Source organism: Mobula birostris, chromosome 26 (genome assembly GCF_030028105.1).
Source record: "Mobula birostris isolate sMobBir1 chromosome 26, sMobBir1.hap1, whole genome shotgun sequence".
Taxonomy (NCBI): domain Eukaryota; kingdom Metazoa; phylum Chordata; class Chondrichthyes; order Myliobatiformes; family Myliobatidae; genus Mobula; species Mobula birostris.
Window position 1 is genome coordinate 50,404,626 of NC_092395.1, and position 20,572 is coordinate 50,425,197.

The 20,572-nt window shown below is 47.1% G+C and overlaps 1 protein-coding gene across 1 annotated transcript in view; it reads left to right on the top strand.

Annotated features, from left to right (window-relative positions):
* Window positions 1–13,520, top strand: part of LOC140188345 (lipoprotein lipase-like) — a 40,566-nt gene extending 27,046 nt beyond the window's left edge. Inside the window, exons 3-9 of the mRNA XM_072244512.1 lie at window positions 483–662; window positions 2,710–2,821; window positions 3,324–3,557; window positions 5,406–5,648; window positions 6,517–6,637; window positions 11,179–11,412; window positions 12,970–13,520. Of these exons, the coding sequence (XP_072100613.1) occupies window positions 483–662; window positions 2,710–2,821; window positions 3,324–3,557; window positions 5,406–5,648; window positions 6,517–6,637; window positions 11,179–11,412; window positions 12,970–13,075 (1,230 nt within the window). The 3' untranslated portion in view covers window positions 13,076–13,520. The remainder of the gene's footprint in view (window positions 1–482; window positions 663–2,709; window positions 2,822–3,323; window positions 3,558–5,405; window positions 5,649–6,516; window positions 6,638–11,178; window positions 11,413–12,969) is intronic.
* The last annotated feature ends 7,052 nt before the right edge of the window (window positions 13,521–20,572 follow it).

Sequence of the window (20,572 nt, forward strand, 5' to 3'; positions counted from 1 at the left end):
ATATCAAGCATCACTTTAAATGATGCCTTGTCCCACTCTTTTATTCTGGCTTCTGTTCCCTTCCTTTCCTTTTCTGATGAAGGGTTTACCCAAATGTTCATTTCCCTCCATATATGCTGCTTAACCAGCTGAGATCCTCCAGCATTTTGTGTGTTTTAATCCAGATTTTGAGCATCAGCAATTTCGTTTGTGTATGCTAATCCATTGTAAATACTTGCTGCAAGGTGACTTGCCTGTCATCAGTTCCACACCAATGTGTTTCCCCAATCCTAAATATTTGTTGTGTCCAATTATTACCCTTGTTGGGTAATCCCAGTGGAAGTGGTCTAGGCGAAATCTGACATACAATCTCTCCTTGCAACACCCACAGCACATCTGTCTCCCTCCTACACATTCCCTTGCCTCATTTAGATTTTTTTATAAAAATCCTGTAAATTACACCAAAATATAATTATTTTGTTTCAATTATATGTACATTGTAGGTTACTGGCATGTTTGAAAGTTGGATTCCAAAGCTGGTTTTGGCTTTGTATGAGAGGGAGGGAGACTCCAATGTCATTGTGGTCGACTGGCTGACACGGGCTCACCAGCACTACCCAATTGCTGCTGAGAACACTAAGCTGGTTGGCCGTGACATCGCACACTTCATCGAATGGCTGCAGGTGGGTCTTACTTGTGGACTCTTTCATCTTGCTCTCAATGCTTGAATTTTAAAATGCCTTGGTTAAGTCAGAGAATCATAGGAAGACATAGCACTGAAACTGGTCTTTCAGCTCACAGAGTCTGTGCTGACCATCAATCACCCACTTACACTAATACCACCCTTACCCCTTCCATTCTCTCCACATTCCCATCTACTCCCCCTGCCCATGTTCTACCACCCATACTTAGGGGTGAGACTTACTGCTCAAGTAACCTAGCAACCTGTCTGTGTTTGGGATGAGGGAGTAAACTGGAGCAGCAGGGAAACCGAAGCCCACGTGGTCATAGAATGAAAGTAGTTCCCACCAGTTTTAAGATCTGTGTCACAGGGAGTCCTTAAATAGAAACAGGCAGCCTTTTTACAAATCGCTTTAGCAAAGCACATGGGTTGCCCAAACAGGTACACAGTCTGTCCAGATAGGTCTAACTGCAATACCTTGGTGCTGTTTGTTCATCACTATTTCCAGGAGTACAAGTCATTCAAATCAGGAGGAAAGTCAAGGTGTGTAGAGGTGATTTGTTAGGATACCAGAAAGGGCATTGGACCAGACAGCATCATAGCTGAAGACTTACGCTCCAGATATAGCCAGACTTTGCAGTACAAATATAATCTTGGTGTCTGCAAAACAGTTAGGTAGTCTGCAAACTTGTGTTCTGCCCAACAACGGCAGGGTGTGTCTTTTGCTTTTCAGGCTCTTCAGCAGTGCTCAGTTTGGGATTTGCTAGGGAAGTTGCATTTGTGCCTCACAGCTGCTGGGCAATGACCATCTCCATGGAGAAAGGGTCTATCTCTCAAAGAATCCTAGAGTAATACAGCAAGCCCTTTGGCCCAACTCCTTCAAGCTGATAACCGTGCTAGATCTAAGCTAGTCCCATCTTCCCATTGTTTTATAACCCTCTAAACCCCTCTTATTCAAATATGTTAAATATTGCAATTGTATCTGCCTCTGCAACTTCCTCTGGCAGCGTGTTCCATATAGTCACCACCTGCTGTGTGAAAAAGTGGCTACTCAGGTCCCTTTTAAATCTTTCACCTGTCACCTTAAACCTATGCCCTCTCATTTTCAGTTCCTTTTCCCTGGGAAAAAGACTATATGCATTTATCCTGTCTAATGATTTTAAACACCTCTACAAGGTCACCTCAATCTCTGTGTGTTCCAAGGAATAAAGTCCTTGCCTATCCAAGCCTATCCAGCCTCTCCCTATACCACTTGAGTCTTGGCAACATCCTTGTAAATCTTCCCTGCATTCTTTCCAGTTTAATGATGTCTTTTCTGAAACAGGGTGACTGCAACTATGAACAATACTCCCTGTCCAATTGCTCTTGACATTCAATGATATTACTGTTGTCAAGTCTCCAGCCATCAATCTGGCAGAGGTCATCATTGATCAGAAGTAGTCATATCAATATGTTGGCCACAGCAGCAGCTCGGGTGCTGGGTATCCTGAGGTTAAGAACTCACCTGTGACACTCAGTGCCTTGCCATCAAAGTATAATGGATTCTTCCAACAGTTGAGTTCCCTGTTCCAGTGTAACAGACTCTAACAGTTGAATGGCCTCCCCGTTCCCATGTAAACACTCGTCCATGGCCTCTCCTTGCTGTCCAATGAAGATTTGGCAGAATCCTGTTTAGAGGCTATGAAACCTGGAAATATGAGTTTGTATCCTACAGGAATATTTCAGTTCAATTGAATAAATTGCAAATGAATAAAGGATGTAAGAGTGTTTACCTGCTGCCTAACTTCCAAGAAACACACACAAAATGCTGGAGGAACTCAGCAGGCCAGGCTATGGAAAAAATACAGTCAACGTTTCGGGCTGAAACCCTTCAGCAGGACTGTAAAAGGGTCTCAGCCCAAAATGTCGACTGTACTCTTTTCCTTAGATGCTGCCTGTCCTGCTGAGTTCCTTCAGCACTTTGTGTGTGTTGCTCAGATTTCCAGCATCTGCAGATTTTCTCTTGTTTGTGATTTCCAAGAAGTGAGGTTTTTATTTGCTTACTTTAGGAGGAACTGAACTTCCCAACGGAGTCCATCCACATGTTGGGATATAGTCTGGGTGCTCATGTCGCAGGGTTTGCTGGAAATTACGGAACGCACAGGGTGGGCAGGATCACAGGTGAGAATGGGAGGAGGACTCGGGGCTATTCACCCTTCGGGGGTGGGGGACAGGGGCACTTGGAGGACAGAGTCAGTGTAAGAGAAAGCTTGGTGAGTTGAATGCAGAGGAGGGAAGGATGTGAGCATGGCTGTGGAGAAAGGCAGCTGGTGAGCTGGGCATGTGAGGGGGCTCAGAGGGTGAGGGGGTGTTGGGCTGAGGTGAGGAGTGGGTGTCAAGTTCTGAGGGCAGTCAGGGTCTGAGGAAGAATTAGGGTGAGTTAGGTTTGGGGGGTGGTCAGGGTTGTGAGAAGATCAGAGTGAGGGGGCGGTCAGTGTGAGGTGCATTGGGTTGGGTCATTGGGGGGAGGATGGGGGTTTGGGGTGTGATCCTCGGCCCTGGGGAGCACCCTCATTGAGCACTGACCTGGGGAGCTCCTTCACTGAGGTCTGGTCCTGGAGGATATCCATCACCGTCCCCACACTGTCGAGCCCTCCTGCTCAGGGCCCTGTTTTGTCCCCAGGACTGGACCCCGCGGGGCCGGATTTCGAAGGGGCTGAGGCGCAGTCCCGCCTGTCCCCGGATGACGCTGCCTTTGTAGACGCTCTGCACACCTTCACCCGGGGCTCTCTGGGCCGCAGCATCGGCATCCAGCAGCCGGTGGCACACGTGGACATCTATCCCAACGGAGGCAACTCCCAGCCCGGCTGCAGCCTGGGCACAGTCTTCGGCAACATGAGGTCACAGGGAGTGTACGGTGAGTGCCGGGGCCGAGGGACACAGCGAGGTGGGGGAGGAGGTGAGTGGGTCAAGAAGAGGGAGAGTGGTGTGGGTCAGATGGGGAGAGGCAGAGGACAGGGGGAGGTGGGGAGAGATATGTGGGACAAGGGGGAGGAGCTTGGGGTGTGGAATGGACAGGGGTCTGGGTGTGGGTGTGGGGAGGGTCCAGGTGTGGGACTGTGGGAGGGATAGAGCTGTGGGCCGGGGTTGGAGTGTGGCAGGTCTGGGGGAGGGGTTTGTGGTGTGGGATGGGGAGAGGCCCAGCATATGGGATGGGGGAAACCCAACCCAGTTTGGGGTGTTGTGTGGTTGGCATGTTGAATGGGTGTGTGCAAGGATGCAAGCTCAAACCTTACAGGCTATGAAGGGCTCCCATCGATCTCTGGCTAATGCTGGACCCCCATCCAGAGAGGAGCTTGGCAAATGCACACAGATGCATGGTGTCTTGCACAAAAGGATCCCATGCACTGGACTTGCCGAGATCAGAGCCAGGTCCAAACCTACTTTGGTGAGATCTCCACCCACTGACAAATAGGCCCTGGGGCCAGGGGATTGCCTTTGGTAAGGGTGGGCATGTGAGAGGGATCAGAGTGAGGGGGTGTCGGGTGGGAGATGTGTCTAGCTCGAGGGAAGAGTGCAGTGTTGCATGTATATCCAGCTCTGCAGCAGTGCCTGTGGGGTCAACCTCATGGGGCTCTGACTGCTTTCCCCCAGAGAAGACAGACTCTCTGTCTTCAGCAGGTCATTTGCAGTGGCAGTGCCCCTTAATGGAGCTGCCCTTCTCTGACTGCTGCAGAAAGACTTCGGGAGCTGAGGCTAGTCACTGTGGGTTCAGGACCTTGATCAGAAGTGCAGTGATTAGGGTACCAAGGTATTGTAGCAGTTAGTGTGACACTATTACAGCTCGGGGCAGCAGAGCCGGCGGTTTATTTCCTACGTCATCTGGAAGGAGTCTGTATGTCCTCGCCATGTGTTTTCTCCAAGTCCTCCGGTTTCGTCACACAATGCAAAGTTGTACCGGTTAGTAAGTTAATTGGTCATTATAAATTGCCCTGTGATTAGACAAGGATTAAAACAGGGTGTGCTGGCCAGTCAAAGAGCCAGAAGAGCCATTCTATGTTGTATCTCTAAATAAAAAATAAATAAATAATCATCCTTTAATCCACACACCCTTCCCCCTGTCCCCCTAAATGTATGGTACTTAGCTGGATTCGGAGGGTGGGCAGGACATGGGGAGTAGTGAGATCCTGATAAATGGGACATCCCACTGGGAGCAGGGAGATCCCACAGTGAGAAAGGAGACCCCATAGTGAGATCCTTCCTGAGCAGGGACATCACACAGTGAGTAGCGAGATCCCACAGGGAGATCCCACAGGGGTCAGGGAGACCCCACAGGGAGATCCCATAGGGAGCAGGGAGACCCCACAGGGAGATCCCATAGTGGTCAGGGAGACTACACAGGGAGATCCCATAGGGGTCAGGGAGGCCCCACAGGGAGATCCCATAGTGGTCAGGGAGACTACACAGGGAGATCCCATAGGGGTCAGGGAGGCCCCACAGGGAGATCCCAGAGGGGTCAGGGAGACTACACAGGGAAATCCCATAGGGATCAGGGAGACCCCACAGGGAGATCCCATCGGGATCAGGGAGACCCCACAGGGGGATCCCATCGGCATCAGGGAGACTACACAGGGAGCTGTGGAATGAATGGTATCACTCTGGGGACAGGTGGGACGCAGTGGGATCAGTTCCACGGTGGTGCGGTTGGATCAGTCTGCGTGTGCTCCAGGACCTGGGCTGACTGTTACTGTTCACCATCCTGCAGCGGTGGCTGACGTCATCAAGTGCCAACACGAGCGGGCCATCCACCTCTTCATCGACTCCCTCCTCAACAAAAACTACCCTAGCCTGGCCTACCGTTGTTCCAACCAAGAGACCTTCGAGCGGGGCATGTGCCTGAGCTGCCGGAAGAACCGCTGCAACACCCTAGGCTACGACGTCCGCAAGGTCCGCAGCAAGAGGAGTGGCCGCATGTACCTGAAGACGGCAGCGGACATGCCCTTCCGAGGTGAGCGCCACACCTCACGGGCACGGGGGTCTTCTCAGTGCAGAGTGGGTGAGGATAGGGGTGGGAAGAGTGGTCGGTACTCATAGACCCACGGCCTCAAGGCCGACAGTTCCATCGGTTTAATCAGTGAAACTGGGTAGATATATGGGCAAGAAAGGAATGGAGGGTTATGGGCTGAGTGCAGGTCGGTGGGACTAGGTGAGAGTAAGAGTTCAGCAACGAGTAGAAGGGCCGAGATGGCCTGTTTCCGTGCTGTAATTGTTATATGGTTATATGGTTTCTCTCCAAATCCATACTGCTGGAGTAGCTCAGCAGCTCAGGCTGCACACTCGGGGGCGGGGGGGGCGGGGTGGACAGACAATCGACATTTCGGGCGAGACTCTTCATCTGAACTGAAAGATAGAGGGAAGATTGCCCGTGTAAAGAGGTGACGGGAAAGGGTAGGGCCGCAGCTGGGAAGTGAGAAGTGGATCTGAATGGGGATGATGGGCAGGTAGAGGCAGCAGAAGGAGTGAGGGGTGGAGAGAGGTGGGAGGTGATAGGTGGAGGCAGGAATGGGCTGCAGGTGCGGGAATCTGATAAGAAAGGAAGGTGTTGCCTGGAGCTGGAGAAGGCAAGTGTGGTGGACAGACGGGAGCAGGAGGGAGAGAGTTTCCTTTAGTCTCTCTGAGTATCTCTCACAAGGTTTCAGCAACTGTATGTGTAGAGATGCACATTCTTTGCTCTTTTCCCTCTGCACTGGACAGTTAGACTGAACTCGGGCTTGCTGCAGAGCCAGCATCAGACAGCACAGGCTAAACTGCTCAGTTCAGCACAGACACCCGGGGAAAACACACTACTGAGAAAGATATCTACTTCTCTCCCGCAGTTTACCACTATCAGCTGAAGATACATTTTTTCAGGAAAGTGAATCAATCAGAAACAGCTGTAAATTTCCGCATCATGCTCTACGGAACACTGAATGAGACTGGAGGACTTGCCATTTCAGTGTGAGTGTATGTTCGTCGTGTGTGGCACGATGTGTTTAAGTAGTGGAAATGACAGCCCGTCACTGTTGTCATGGGGTGGGGTGGGGGGGGTGGGGAAGGGGCGGCAGGGTTGAACTGACAGCCTGGTCACTGAATGCCATAGGTTTACACTGGAGCTCCATTCTCAGCAGTAGGGGGTCCAGAGATGAAGTGTCTGGAGTCTCCATCTTATACAGCTGGAAGCAGGCTTGTTCTGTGCACAGTGTAACACCACAACTTCCTTCTTTGTGGAGTCACAACATTATTACACACACAAATGGGTAGCTTGGCCCACCATGCACATGCCAACCATCAAGTCCTACCTACACTAGTCAAATTTAGCAGCACCTGGTCCCGGGCATACTCATCACTTCAAGAATGCATTTTAAATGTTGTGGGAATAATTGCTTCTACCACCTTTCAGGCAGTGTGGTCCAGACTGCAACCATCTCCTGGTTGAGAAAAATATTGCTGAGATCCTCTCTGAACTCTCTGGTCTTACCCTAGCAGAAGCAGGGTAGGTATTTGGAATCCCTTTTCCATGCCGAGGTTATCAACAATAGGAGGGTATCAAAAACAGAGATTTAAGATGAGAGGCAAGAGTTTTAAAGGGAGATCTGAGGGGTAAGATTTATGCACAGAGAGTGGATGATAACTGGAACCCACTGTCAAAGGAATCAGATACAATAACAAAGATTAAGAGATAATTAGACAACCCCCACTCCACTGTTTTTTCTGCTCCGCAGAAAGCAAATGCAGCCTATCTAAGGCCTATCCAAAGCAACAAATAACTTGCTGGAGTAGATTGTTGCTCCAGATTGCAGCATCTACAGTCTCTCATGTCTCCAGCCCACTCCATCTCTCCTCATCCCTGAAATGTTCCATCCCAGGCAACATGCTGGTGAATTGCCTCTCCGGAGAATTCCTACCCATCTTATAGTGTGGTGACCAGAAATGTACCCAGTACTTCAGCTATGCTCTGACTAATGTTTCATCAAGTTGTAGATGGGCGTCCCTGCACTAATATTCTATGCCCTGCCTAATGAAGCAAAGCATCCCGTGTGTCTTCTTCACCACCCAAAGCTGATCAGGTGTCAGATCTCTCGGTAGCTGTGCACTTTGAAGACAGTGATCACAACTCTTTGACCTTTACCTTAGCCACAGAGGAGGGGTAGAAGCATATATTACAGGAAAGTGTTTAATTAAGGGAAGGTCAAGTTGTAACGCTATTAGACAGGAACTTGGAAGCATAAATTGGGAACAGATGTACTCAGGGATGTACACAACAGAAATGTGGAGGTTGTTTAGGAAGCTCTTGGATTGGGTTCTGGATAGGTTTCTTTTCCTCTGGAAGCAGGGAAAGGATGGTAGGAACTATGCTTGACAAGAGATGAGGAACATCTTGTCAAGAGGAAGGAAGAAGCTTGTTAAGGTTTAGGAAACAAAGATCAGCAGGGCTCTAAGATTTACAAGGTAGACAGAAGGCAGCTTAAGAATGGCCCTAGGAGAGCTAGAAGGGGATATGAGAAGGCTTTGGTGAGTAGGATTAAGGAAAACCCCAAGGTGTTCTACATGGATGTGACAAACAGAAGGATGACTAGAGTAAGGGTAGGACCGAAAACATGTGCCTGGAGTAGGCGGAGGTGGAGGAGGTTAGTAATGAATACTTTGCTTCAGTGAAAGGGACCTCGACGAACGTGAGGACAGCATAAAACAGGCTGATATGCTGGAACAAGAAAAAGAATGTGCTGGAATTTTTGTAAAACAGTAGGATAAGTCCTTGGGACCAGTTATGATGGGAAGGGAGGGAAGGAATTACTGCATTTCTGGCAATGATTTTTGTGTCTTCACTAGCCATAAGAAGATTGGAGGGGTGTCAATTATAGTTATTTGTTCAAGAAAGGTAATAGGGATAATCCCGGCAATTATAGGCCAGTGAATCTTATGTCAGTGGTGGGCAAACTATTGGAAAGGATTCTTAGAGACAGGATTTACAAATTTATAGCTTGATAGTTAGCATGGCTTTTTGAGGAATAATTTGTGTCTCATATGACTGATAGAATTATTTGAGGATTTGACAAAAACTTGATGAAGGTAGAACAGTGGATGTGGTGTATATGGATATAAGGCATTTAACAAGGTTCCCCATGGTTGGCATGGAATCCAGGGAAACTTCATTGCATGAATTTAGAATTGGCTTGACCAGAGTGGGAGTAAATGGAGCATATTCTGCCTAGCGGTCAGTGACCAGAGGTGCTCTGCATAAATTTGCTCTGAGACCCCTGTTCTTTGTGATTTTCATAAATGACTTGGAGGAGAAAGTGTAAGGGTAGGTTAGTAAATCTGCAGATAGCACAAAGGTTGGAGGTGTTGAGGATTGTGTAGAGTTGTCGTAGGTTACAATGGGACATTGACAGAATGCAGAGTTGGTCTGACAAGTGGCAAACGGAGTTCAATATGGAAGGGTGATGTGATTCACTTTGGAAGGTTGAACTAAAAGGCAGAAGGCAGGGTTAATGGCAAGATTTTCAGCATTCTGGAGGAAGAGAACAATGTTGCGTCCATGTCCATAGATCCCTTAAGTTACTGTGCACATTTATAAGGTGGTTAAGACGATGTACGGTGTGCTGGCCTTCGTTAGTCGGGGCACTGAGTTCAGGAGCCGGGAGGTTACATTGCAGTTCTATAAAATTCGGTAGGATCCCACTTGGAGTATCATGTTCAGTTTTGGTCATCTCATTATAGAAAGGGTGTGGATGCAGAAGAGATTTACCAGGCTGCTGCCTGCATTAGAAAGCATGGCTTATGAGGAAAAGTTAAGTCAGCCAGGGCTTTTCTTTTTGGAGTGAAGGAGGATGAGAGGTGACTTGATAGAGCTGTATAAAATAAGGTATAAATTGAATAGACATGCAAAAGACTTTTCCCAGGGTGGAAATGGCTAATATGAGGGGGAATTATTTTAAGGTGATTGAAATTATGGAGGGAAATGTCAGAGGCAGTATTTTTTAACACAGAGAGTGGTAGCTGCATGGAACATGCTGCCCGGGTGGTGATAGAGACAAATACACTAGGGAAATTTAAAAGACATATGGCACATGGATGTAAGAAAAATAGAGGGCTATGCAGGAGGTTAGATTGATCTTAGAGCAGGTTAAATGATTAGCACAATATTCTGAGCTGAAAGGCCTGTACTGTACTACAATGTTCTTGGTTCTATATGCTGCTACCTGTACAGATCTTTAGATATATACAACAGGATTTCCTCTTCTTCAGTACTTTCTAAGGCCCTATTATTTACAGAGTATGTCCTTTCCTTATAAGATCCCCAAAGTAGCTTTCCTTGTGAGAACCATTAAGTTTATGCAAACTTTGGAGAATTGCATCCACTGCTTCCTCCTCCGAATGCCAAGGAAAGACAAACCTGTCTGTGCTGGTAAGGGCTGCTGAAAATCCAGCAAGGGAACAAGACAGGGAGAGAAGAAGAAAGGAAAGAAGGAAATGGCATTTCCAGCACTTGGCACTCCTCAGGAAAGATGCACAACATCCACTAACTGATAATGGCCCCAAAACAACTTGTGAGGCACAGTTTCAATCATCCAGTACAATGTGTGCACAGCTAATACCAGACCTTTCTCTGGCTCTCTCCTGCCTTCATCCACATCCTCTTGATTTCCAGGCTGTTGGGGCTCTCCTCAAAACTGCCCTGTAGTTTCTGGAGTGACCATGCCCATGGTGTGATTGTGATCTGTTGACGTCTGGGAGTTCGGTGGGGTAACTGCCTGGCTTTCCTCCAGGTGGTGCTCAAAGGAGTGGTGAAGCAAGCGAATGTTGGCAGAGTTCCAACAGGAAGAGCCCCAACTCATTTGTGGGCAGGCACTATGTGCCAAAGTTTCAGAAAAAGTCTAGCTGTTTTATGCAGAATGACCCAGGCTGCAGACAGGTGAAGGCAGCCTCAGAGAAGAGTGAGACTGGAACATGTCAGTATGTGCTTTGGCCCAACCAGTCTATGCTGACCATGGTGCCCACTCAGCCAGTCCCCATTTCCTGCATTAGGCCCATATTCCTCTAAGCCTTTTCCCTCTATGTACCTGTCTGACTCTTTCTTAAATGATACTATACTTGCATTAAACGATAAATGTACCTGCCTCAATCATTTTCTCTGGCAGCTCATTCTTTTGAGCTGCCAGCCTCTCTGTGAAAGGAGATCCCATTCTCTCTCTCCTGGAGCCCCAAAGGAAGAGGAGAAGGGTTGGCCCTGGTGACCTGGTCACCATTTATCCTGATCAGTAATGTGCTATGTGGAGATTATTGTGTTTCTTGCATCAGCTACACTTCAGAATGAGTCAGAGTGGGAAATGTGAGTTCTTTATTTACTAACTTAAACGTTGAAATCCTGGGATTTATCCTGGATTCAAGAAATCGCACTAGATTTTAGTTCTTCTGATACAATAGAACATGCTGCTGCCTGTTTCCTCTCTGTCCATGGATTTGGAGTTACGTTAATGCCCTTGTGCTTCTTACAGACCGGAAATTTCACCCAACAGTACGTCATCATTCCTGGTGCACACAGAGGTGGATATCGGAGAGCTGCTGATGGTGAAGTTGAAGTGGGATACCACCTCGTCCATCTGGTCCACCATTATGGGCAAGGTCAGCAAACCGTGGACCCTCTGGAGACTGTGGAGCAGCAGTGAAGAGACCACCAACGCCCTGGAAATCAGGAGGATGCGAGTGAAGGCAGGAGAGACTCAGAAAAAGTATGTCTGGGGCGCAGTCTGTTAAAGGGGGTTAGGAGGTGTTGGTGACGGATGGAGCTGGAGAATGGCCAGGTGCTTCACCATGAAAATTAGCTTCATCAGAGAGAGAATCAAGGGTATTCACCTCACTTTAAAAATATTAACACTCTAATTATCTGAACACATTAATCAGTTGCAAGTTTCACCTTATATTTTCCCATTTACAATTCATTTCACCATGCAGTGTAAACTGAGCTTTAACTACAACTTATGCCAGTCACTGTGTCATTTGCCGTTTGACCCTGGGGAAACTCATTGCATCTGACATCCGGCAAGGAAGAGATTTCCAACTCGTACAGCCCAATGTAAACCCACGGAACCCACCTGGTCCAAAATTATCTAAACTCTCCCTTTCCAACATTCAAGTATAATCTTAAGATTCTCACGAGGACAAATCTGCTGTAATTTTCCCCACCATCAACTTCTGGTTGAGAAGTAGGTACTTAGTCTGCTCCAGACATTGCAATACAACAGGCCATGGGGGAAGCAATGTGCTGCTGGAAGGAACAAGGTGAATGGGGATAGAGTGATGCCGGGGGCACACCTGGGCATCAGTGAATGGGGATAGGTCGATGCCGGGGGCACACCTGGGCATCGATGAATGGGGATAGGTCGATGCCGGGGGGGAAACCTGGGCATCAGTAAATGGGGATAGGTCGATGCCGGGGGCACACCTGGGCATCGGTGAATGGGGATATATTGATGCTGGGGGCACACCTGGGCATCGGTAAATAGGGATAGGTCGATGCCGGGGGGGGGGGGGAAACCTGGGCATCGGTGAATGGGGATAGGTCGATGCCGGGGGCACACCTGGGCATCGATAAATGGGGATAGGTCGATGCCGGGGGGGAAACCTGGGCATCGGTGAATGGGGATAGGTCGATACTGGGGGGAAACCTGGGCATCGGTGAATGGGGATAGGTCGATGCCGGGGGGGAAACCTGGGCATCGGTGAATGGGGATAGGTCGATGCTGGGGGAAACCTGGGCATCGGTGAATGGGGATAGGTCGATGCCGGGGGCACACCTGGGCATCGGTGAATGGGGATAGATCGATGCCGGGGGCACACCTGGTTCTGAGTGCATGCATCCATCCTTTCTGGGAACTTGGAGTTGTAGAGCAAGGGTCACCTCAGCCGCCACTGGGTTCTGGGCCAGCAAGATGCAGGGGGTTTGGTGTCAGGTGGTCCAGCCGCTGTCTCGGCTCCAATCCTGACCTCTAGTGCTGTCTGCGCAGTGTGCACTTTCTCTCTGTGACTTCAAGTGCTGCAGTCTTCTTCCCTATTCTTAGAGATGCAGGTTAGTACATCAACAGGTGTATCAGTGAAGGGTAGGATCTGAGGGAATTGATGGGAATGAGTGAAGAATAGACAGTGTAGGATTAGTGTAACTGGGGTTGCTAGTCAGCATGGACTCAATAGGGTGAGTTCCTCTGCTGCAGACGTGTCCGCATATGGCTGATTATATTCAGCAATCCTTGTGTCAAATCACCTCCTAACTGATGTTTCCCCACCTACAGGATCATGTTCTGTGCAAAAGACTCTGCCTCAGCAAAGCTGCAGCCGGCTGAAGAGGTGACATTCGTGAAGTGTCAGAACGAACAGACAAGGAAGAGGAGTGACTAGCAGTGTGTCACCAGTGGAAGATGGGTAAAGCATGTGAACTTACACGTCGGACTTCCTTGATTCCCACCCAGCCTCCTGGCTGTGGATTTCCGGAACTGTATCATCACTTATAAACATTGCGGATCTCCGCAGGGAACAAGGTTTCCGAGCCTCGTCCTGTGGTGAGGTGTGGTCGCCACTCAGCTGGTCGTCCTCTCATCCCTCTGATCTGTGAGGCTTTGGGTCCAGCACACTCCAGGGCTTGTCCTCGGCCTGCTGTCCAAGCTGCTTCTGTGGGTGCACTGCCCTTCTGGGTGTCCCAGCTTCTGAAAGAGATGTTACACCGAGCTTCCTTCTACTCCGAATCCCATGTTACTAGTGGCAAAGAAAGCCAAAGGAATTCTCTTAAATATTTGGCTAATATTTATCTCACAGCTAAAATCACTGAAATAAATATGTTATTTGGTCAAGATCTGTTTATTGAATCTTGCTGTGCAGAGTTACTATTTTCATTATTAGAAAAAGGTGTAATTTCAAAGACACAAAAGCACTGAAATACTCTGGAATGTTGAGAGTGGCTCCCTGTGTCTCTGGCAGAGCTGTTGGGGTACTCAGAGGTCGATGGCATAACCTTAGCCCAGAGGGTAGAGTAGAATTCTTTGCTTAACTTCCATTGGATGCAGCTCATTTGGGCAAATGGTCAAAGCCCATTCTATAATTCTATCTCACATTCTGGATCAAAGGTCAAATGTCCATTTATTATCGAAGTATGTATGCAGGAAACAACTCAGATTTTTCTTCTCCAGATAGCCATGAAACAAAGAAAAACAATGGAAGTCAGTCCAGAGAGAAACAGCAAACCCACCAATATGACCATCAAATCCTCTAAACCCCCTCCCCCAACATGAAATGAAGCAATAACATCGACCCCCCCCAATCCTTCCCACACTGAAAACAATGAGAAAGAATGGCAAAAACATAAAATACTAAAACAATAGATGTCCCTGGTCCAAAAGCATACATAGAAACTTTGGTAATATTCACCAGCGTTAGTGAGGGAGACTTTGGGCACAACGATAGGCCACACATGCAGCAGAGTGATCCCACCTGTGATCAGAAGGCACGTCGTGCTTACCCTCCATATTCACTTTGATGCTTCACTCAGCAAATAATGGAAGCTTTAATCAGCAAAATTGAGTCAAACATTGGGTCATAGTTTCTTCGCCCCAAGGTTCAGGCTCACAACTAGAATCTTCTTGGAGACAGCAAGGCGCTGGATCGCTCAATCAGGAAATTGCAGGTTCTAGAAGTTCCAGAAACACATTCAAGATGAAAAACAGAAGTAAGAGAAGTGAAATGAATGGTTTTGTGGCTTATCCAGAAGATGTTGACCAAAGGAGTGTTGTACACAGGTGCCACCTTAACCGGATGCTGTTTCAATGTGTTTGATTTTCCATTTTTTGGTACACTCTTCTAACTTTGTCTTTTATTATATACCAATCCTGATAGCTCTCCCTTTGATCTCTATATACAGTATTGCCTTTCTTTCTGCTACACTCTGTCCTCAGACAAGGTCTCAACACAAAGCAATGACCAACCCTCCCCCTCAGATGCTGCCTGACCAGAAGTTTGTTTGGTGCTCAGGACTCATAATTTCTCAAAGTCTCATCTCTCTGCTGAGCTCCCAGCCCCACTGGCATATTTAATTTGGATGTGGTGAGGGCATTGCCATTGGAAACATACAGACAAATTAATATTATAAGGGGCAGGAAAGAACTAAAGATATTTTTCATATGGTTTCACCTAAAGAAATTCTAATTTATTGACGGTAAATTTCACCTGTGGTTACAGTTGTATCTTTAGTGGTTCAACAACAAGTGATATGACCCATTATCACCACAGAAAGAATAGTGTCCTCCACTCTCATGGCAAGGGAGGGGTGTGCTTCTGTCTTGGGGATGGAGGGGTGTTCTCCATCCCCCCCCTCTGTCTTGAGGAGGGAGGGACGTGATCCTGTCTTACACCATAAGACCATAAGACATAGGAGCAGAATTAGGTCACTCGGCCAATCGAGTCTGCTCCACCATCTGATCACGGCTGATCCATTTCCCTCTCAACCCCATTGTCCTGCCTTCTCCCCGTAACCCTTCATGCCCTGAATCTATCAACCTCCGTCTTAAATACACCCAGTGACCTGGTCACCATAACTGCCTGTGGCAACAAATTACACAGATTCACTACCCTCTGGCTAAAGAAATTCTTCCTTATCTCAGTTCTAAATGGACATCCCTCTATTCTTAGGTTGTGCCCTCTGGTTTTAGACTCCCCCACTATAGGAAACATCCTCTTCACATCCAACATATCTAGGGCTTTCAGTTCCCCTCATTGTACCAAATTCCAGTGAGTACAGGCCCAGAGCCACCAAGCACTACTCATTATCATAAGCCTTCCATTCCCAGAATCATTTTTGTGAGCCTCCTTTGAACACTGTCCAATGTCAGCACATCCTTTCTTAAATAAGGGGCCCAAAACTGCTCACAATACTCCAAGTGGGCCCACAACAGTACCTTAGAAGGACTCATCATTACATCCTTGTATTTATATTCTAGTCCCCTCAAAGTGAATGCTAACATTGCTTTTGCCTTCCTCACCACCAACTCAACTTGCAAGTTAACCTTTAGGGAATCCTGCACAAGGACTCACAAGTCCCTTTGCACCAGTGATTTTTGAATTTTCTTCCCATTTAGAAAGTAGTCTATGCTTTTATTCCTTCTACCAATATGCATGACCATACACTTCCCAACTCTGTATTCCACCTGCCACTACTTTGATCATTCTCCTAGTCTGTCTAAGTCCTGCAGTCTCCTTATTTTGTCAACACAATCTACCCCTCCATCTGACTTCGTATTTTATACAAACTTGGCCACAAAGCCATCAATTCTGTCATCCAAATCATTTACATACAACAGAAAAAGAAGTGTCTCAAACACAGAGCCTTGCAGAACACCACTAATAACTGGCAGTCAATCAGAAAAGGCTCCATTCATTCCCACTCTTTGCCTCCTGCCATTCAGCCAATGCTCTGTCCATGCTAGAATCTTTCTTGTAATACCAGGAACTCTTATCTTGCCAAGCAGCCTCATGTACAGACCTTGCCAAAGGCCTTCTGAAAATCCAAGTACACACCATTCTCTGATTCTACTTTGTCTATCCTGCTTGTTATTTCCTCAAAGAATTCTAACAGATTTGTCAGGAAAATTTTCCCTGTAAAGAAACCATGCCAACTTGGGCTTATTTTACCATGTGTCTCCAAGTACCCCAAAACCTCATCCTTAACATTCGACTCCAACGTCTTCTCAACCACTAAAATCATGCCAACTGGCCTATAATTTCCTTTCTTTAGCCTTTCTTTCTTCTTGAAGGGTGAGGTGACATTTGCAATTTTCCAGTCCTCCAGAACCATGTCAGAATATAGTGATTCTTAAAAGGTCATTACTAATCCCTCCACAATCTCTATAGCTACCTCTTTCAGAACTCTGGGGTGTAATCCATCTGGTCTAGGTGACTTATCTACCTTCAGACCTTTGAGCTTCCTACACCTTCTCCCTACTGCTGTCCCCAACACTCTTTAACTTCAGCATACTGCTAGTGTCTTCCTCAGTGAAGACTGATGTGAAACACTTATTCAGTTCATCAGCCATTTCTTTGTCCCCCATTACTACCTCTCCAGTATAAATTTTCAGTTGTCCAATATCTACTGTCCTCTGTTTTACTCTTTATATATCTGGGAAAAAACTTATGATGTCCTTGTTGATATTATTGGTTAGATTGCCTTCATATTTCACTCCTTGTGGCTTTTTTAGTGGCCTTCTGTTGGTTTTTAAAAGCTATTCAATCCTCTAGCTGCCCACTAATTTTTGCTCTATTATATGCTCTCTCTTTAGCTTTTATGTTAGCTTTGACTTCCCTACTCAGGCACAGTTATGTCATCATGACTTTAAAATACTTATTCATCTTTGGGATGTATCTATCTTGTACCTTCTGAATTGCCCCCAGAAACTCCAGACATTGCTGCTCTGCTGTCATCCCTGCTAGTGTCTCCTTCCAATCAACTTTGGCCTGCTCCTCTCTCATCCCTCTGTAATTCCCTTTACTCCATTGTAATACTGATAGATTTGACTTTATCTTCCCCCTCTAAAATTGCATGCTGAATTCTATCATATTATGATTACTGACTCCTAAGGGCTTCTTTACCTCAAGCTCCCTAATCAAATCCAGTTTGTTACACAATACCAATCCAGAATAGCTGATCCACTAGTGGGCTCAACCTCAAGGTGCTTTAAAAAGCCATCTCTCATAGGCATCCTACAAATTCTCTTTCCCGGAATCCGAAGTCAGCACCAACCTGATTTTCCCAATCCGCCTGTGTATTGAAATCCCTGAGATTATTTATTGTAACATTTCTCTTTTGACATACATTTTCTATCTCCCATTGTAATTGTAGCCCAAATCATGCCTACTGTTCAAAGGGCTGTATATAACTCTCTTCGGCGTCTTTTTACTCCTTGCAATTTCTTAACTCTACCCATGAGGATTCTACATCTTCCAATCCTATGTCACTTCTTTTGATTTGATTTCATTTTTTTACCAACAGAGACAAGCCATTCCCTCTGCCTACCTACCTGTCCTTTCAATACAAAGTGTATCCTTGATGTTAGGCTCCCAACTATGATCTTCATTCAGCCATGATATCTGCCAATTTCTAACTGGCTACAAGATTATCTACCTTATTCCATACACTGTGAATTCAAATCGAACACCTGTATTCCTGTATTCATCACCGTTTTTGATTTTTGTCCATATTATACTGCAACCCACCCCATTGACTGCAATTTTCCTATCAACTGCCTGTCCTTCCGGACGGTCTCACTACACACTGCCTCTGCTTGTATACCAACTGCCCCATCCTCAGCCCTATCACTCCAGTTCACATCCCCCGTCAAATTAGTTTGAACTCTCCCCTAAAGCCTCTAGCAAACCTGCCCACAATGATATTGGTCCCCCTCGAATTCAAGTCTAACCCGTCCCTTGTGTACAGATCATACCTTCCTCAGAAGAGATCACAATGATCCAGAAATCTGCAACTCTGCCCCCTGCATCAGTTCCTCAGCCACATAGTCATCTGCCAAATCATCCTGTTCTTTTCCTCGCTGGTGCATGGCATAGGCAGCAGACCAGAGATTACTACCTGGGGGCCCTGCTTTTCTGCTTTGTACATAGCTCCATTAATTCTCTCTTCAGGACCTCCTCCCTTTTCCTTCCTGTGCCACTGATGCCAATATGTACCATGACTCCTGGATTTCCCTTTAGAATCCGTGGACCTGATCCAAGACACCCCATCCCTGGCACCTGTGAGGTAACATACCACCCAGATGCCTCTTTCGCATCCACAGAATCTCATCTACTCCTCTAACTATGGAATTCCCTATCACCATTACACTCCTCTTATCCCCTTCTCCCCTCCCCTTCAGACTCAATCGCTGCGGAACCCTCCTGGTACGTCATCCCCTGCACCCCGCCCCCCAACAGTATCCAAAGAGGTATATTTATTATTGAGAGGTAGTCTGCACTGGCTGCCCATTTCCTTTCCCTCTCCTGACCCAGGTACCCACCTCCCGCAACACAGGGATGACTACCTCCCTATAGTGCCTATCTATCACCTCTCCAGTTTCCCATATGAGCCGAAGATCACTGAGCTGCAGCTCTAGTTCCTTAACACGTTCTCTGAGGAGCTGCAGCTCGGTACACCTGGTGCAGATGTGTATGCCAACATGCCATGGTACAGTGTGCATCTAGATCACTGTGACCTCATTTGTGCAGTAGAAACTTGACAGGTCTAGATAGAGTGGATGTGGGGAGGATGTTCTATGGTGGGAAAGTCTAGGACCAGAGGGCACAGCCTCAGAATAGAGGGACGTCAATTTAGAACAGAGATGAAGAGGAATTTATTTAGCCAGAGGGTGATGAATCTGTGGAATTTGTTGCCACAGACAGCTGTGGAGTCCAGGTCATTGAGTGTATTTAAGGTGGAGGCTAATTTTTTTTGTGTGCGCCATACTCTGCCAGAGCCTCGGTGACCACTTTTCAAGTGGGTGTTTGGAGGAAAGATTCTGTGAGTGGTCCCCCACGTCCTCCTCACAACACAGTGTTTTTTTACGAGGCCGAGCCGCGAGCTCGACACTCAACCTGGCACGGATGGAAAGCGTGACCAGGAGCAGCCCGACTGGATTCGAACTCGGGAACCTCCGCTCCGGAGTCTGGCGCTGATGTCACTGTGCCACCAGCCGGACTGGAGGCTAATAGGTTCTTTATTAGTTGTGGCATGTAAAGTTACGGGGAGAAGGCAAGAGAATAGGGTTGTTAGGGAAGTCGATCAGCCATGATGAAATGGTGACGCAGACTCAATGGGCCGATTCTGCTCCTATGTTGTATGGTCTTTGTGGTTTGCATGATGTGGCTGAGGAATTGGTGCAGGGGAGATGATTTCAGATTTCTGGATCATTGGAACCTCTTCTGGGCTAGGTATGACCTGTACGTAAATGATGCATTACACCTGAACTGGAGGGGGACAAATATCCTTGCAGGAAGATTTGCTAGAGCTGTTGAGGAGGGTTTAACCTAACTTGGCAAGGATGGAGGATGGGGTAATCAGTGTATACAGGTAGATGCAGTGTGTAGAGAGTCTGTGAGGAAGGATAGGCTGGTGATAGGGAAAATTTGCAGTCAGTGGGATGGATCGAAGTGTTTCTATTTTAATGCAAGAGGTATTAGGAACAAGTGTGATGAACTTGCTGCATGGATCAGTACATGGAACTATAATGTTGTCTAACTTACAGAGACACAAGGACAGAAATGGCTGTGGAATACTCCAGTGTTTAGATGTTTCAGAAGGACAGGGAGGGAGGTAAAAGAGCTGGGGGAAGTGGCATTGCTAATCAGTGATGCAGAAAGGGAGAACGGTGTGGAAAGATTGTCTAGTGAGTCAGTATGGGTGGAGATCAGAAACAGGAAGGGAGCATTCACTCTATCAGAAGTATCCTATAGATCCCCCCCTCCCTCTCCAATAGTAACCTGACCAAGATTGGGAGTCAGATTTTGAAAAGGTGCAAAAATAACAGGGTTGTTGTCAAGGGGGACTTCAACTTTCCTAATATTGACATATTGATGGACACCTCCTTAGTGAAAAAGATTTGGATGGGGTTGAATTTGTTAGGTGTGTTCAGGAAGGATTCTTGACTCAATATGTGGACAGGATGAATAGATGAGAGGCCATATTGGATTTGGTGCTAGGTCATGTGCCAGATCTCTCAGTGGGAGAGCATTGTGGAGACAACTCCCTGAGCTTTCTGAACTTGGTCCATTTCCGGCACCTCACTCCTCTTTCCTGATCTCTCTGTCTTCATATCTGGAGACAAACTGCCTAGAGTTATCTATTATATGATGATGATGACATCGACT